General features: G+C 40.4%; 1 protein-coding gene across 1 annotated transcript in view; it reads left to right on the forward strand.

The window, feature by feature from the left end:
* The first annotated feature begins 1450 nt into the window (after nt 1-1450).
* The window catches only part of LOC110290294 (targeting protein for Xklp2-like), a 2397-nt gene continuing 1772 nt past the window's right edge, over nt 1451-2075 (forward strand). Inside the window, 1 exon segment of the mRNA XM_021156821.2 lies at nt 1451-2075. This exon segment is cut by the window's right edge and continues 33 nt beyond it. Within this exon segment, the coding sequence (XP_021012480.1) occupies nt 1543-2075 (533 nt within the window). The 5' untranslated portion in view covers nt 1451-1542.

Raw genomic sequence — 2075 nt, forward strand, 5'->3', positions numbered from 1 at the left:
TAGCCCTGGCTGTCCTGGAACTCACTTTGTAGACCAGGCTGGCCTCGAACTCAGAAATCCGCCTGCCTCTGCCTCCCCAGTGCTGGGATTAAAGGCGTGAGCCACCACGCCCGGCCGAGGTATAAACTCTTTTATCTGTCTCTCTCAGAAAGAAACCTTTTTAGGCCAGGTGGTGGTGGCGCACTCCTTTAATCCCAGCACTCAAGAGGCAGAGGCAGGCGGATTTCTGAGTTCGAGGCCAGGGCCAGCCTGCTCTACAGAGTGAGTTCCAGGGCAGCCAGGGCTACACAGAGAAACCCTGTCTCGAACCCCTCCCCCCCAAAAAACAGTAAAACTTCCAAGGTAATATAGGTAAATTAGAGAAATTAATTTCAGAATATTTTTCCCAAATAGGAAATATATGGAAAACATAAGAAATTTGAGTAAAATGGTTCTTACAGGGTGGAGATTTTTATTTTGCTAAGAATAATGTGTCATTTTAAGCAAAATTCATTATTTTTAATATTTCAACTTACTCGCTACATAATTGAAGCTCTAGTTCTCACTAAACATTAAACATGCATAATTATGGATAGCAGATTAAAAAACTAACATTTTTAAGAGGAAAGAAAATACAGTAGTGTTTCATATGAAATAATTCAAATGTCCCTTTCTGCAACACAATTCAGAATGTGGCTGAGATAAAGGTAGAAAGACAGAAGACATTTTCATAGCTCAGTCAGGGAAAACTGTAACAAGAAATAATAAACTTGTGAGATGCAGCATAGGAAGAAATTTAGAAAGAGCAAGACAAAAATATTTTTTAAATATATTAAATTCCATCTTATTTAGAGTTTTAATATCTTTTAATTTAAGAAACCAAAAGATAAGAGAATAAAGGTACATTATGTTTTTTTAAACTTAAATATACACTATTATTCTTATTAAATTTACAGATTTATATAAGTAGTAACGAAGTAACAAGATTCATAAGGCTCAGCACAAGAAAGAAGGACTGAAGGATGCAGAAAAGAACGGGAGGGAAAGGGTGAAAGAGCTGGCACAATGATAGAGCCAGCTGCAGACAGGAGGGGACCTGTCACAGAAAGAAAGGGGGCAAATACTAGAAAAATGCTAAATAACTGCAGCATTATTCTAAAATGCAAATAATAGTCTGGCATGGTGGTACACACCTTAATTCCCAGCACTCAGAAGACAGAGACAGAGAGACCTCTGAGTTCAAGACCAGCCTGCTCTACACAGAGAGTTCTAGGCTAGCCAGAACTATCTCAAAAATAAAAATAAAGAGAGAGAGGGACGCGCCCGTGAGTCGCTGGACTCCTAGAGTTGGTGCAAGCTGAAACCGGGAAAGTAGGGTGAAGGTTCTTCATGAGAAGTGTCTGCCAGACTGCAAGAATTCAAGAGACTTGAGAACTTGATTGTGGCTTTGAGCAAGGTTGTAAGAGAGGTGGACTCAAGAGACAAATTGTGTCAGAAGACAGTCTATTGAGGAGAGTATTAGAATCCTGGAAAAAGCTTGTTTTTCTGCACTAAGTTGGGGCAATGTCACAAGTCCCGACTACTTACTCTTTCGATGCCCCCACCGACTTTATCAATTTTTCGTCTTTGGATGCTGAAGAAGATACTGAAAATATAGACTCATGGTTTGATGAGAAGGCCAACTTGGAGAACAAGTTTCTTCGCCAAAGCGGAATAGGAGAACCTTTTCAGGGGAAGAATTCCTTGAGAAAAGCCAAACTTCAACAGGGCTTCGTCACACCGTTAAAGGCAGTTGACAACACTTACCACAAAGAGACAGAAAAGGAAAATCTTCAGAAACAGTCTATCCCATCAAATGATTGTTCTTCCCTGAATGCTAAGAGAGCTGCATCAGGAAATACTCCTGTCCAGCCTCAGAGAAGATCTATTAGACTCTCTGCTCAGAAGGATTTGGAGCAGAAAGAGAAAAACCATGTTGCCTCTATTGAAATGAAAGCCAAGAGATGCGTTGCTCCCATCACTGATTGTCCCCCGCAGAAAAGAATGAAAGTTTCTCATAAAAAGAACCTGGAGGAAGATAGTGTTCCAGCCACTTC

This window comes from Mus caroli, chromosome 2, assembly GCF_900094665.2.
Source record: "Mus caroli chromosome 2, CAROLI_EIJ_v1.1, whole genome shotgun sequence".
Classification (NCBI taxonomy): Eukaryota; Metazoa; Chordata; class Mammalia; order Rodentia; family Muridae; genus Mus; species Mus caroli.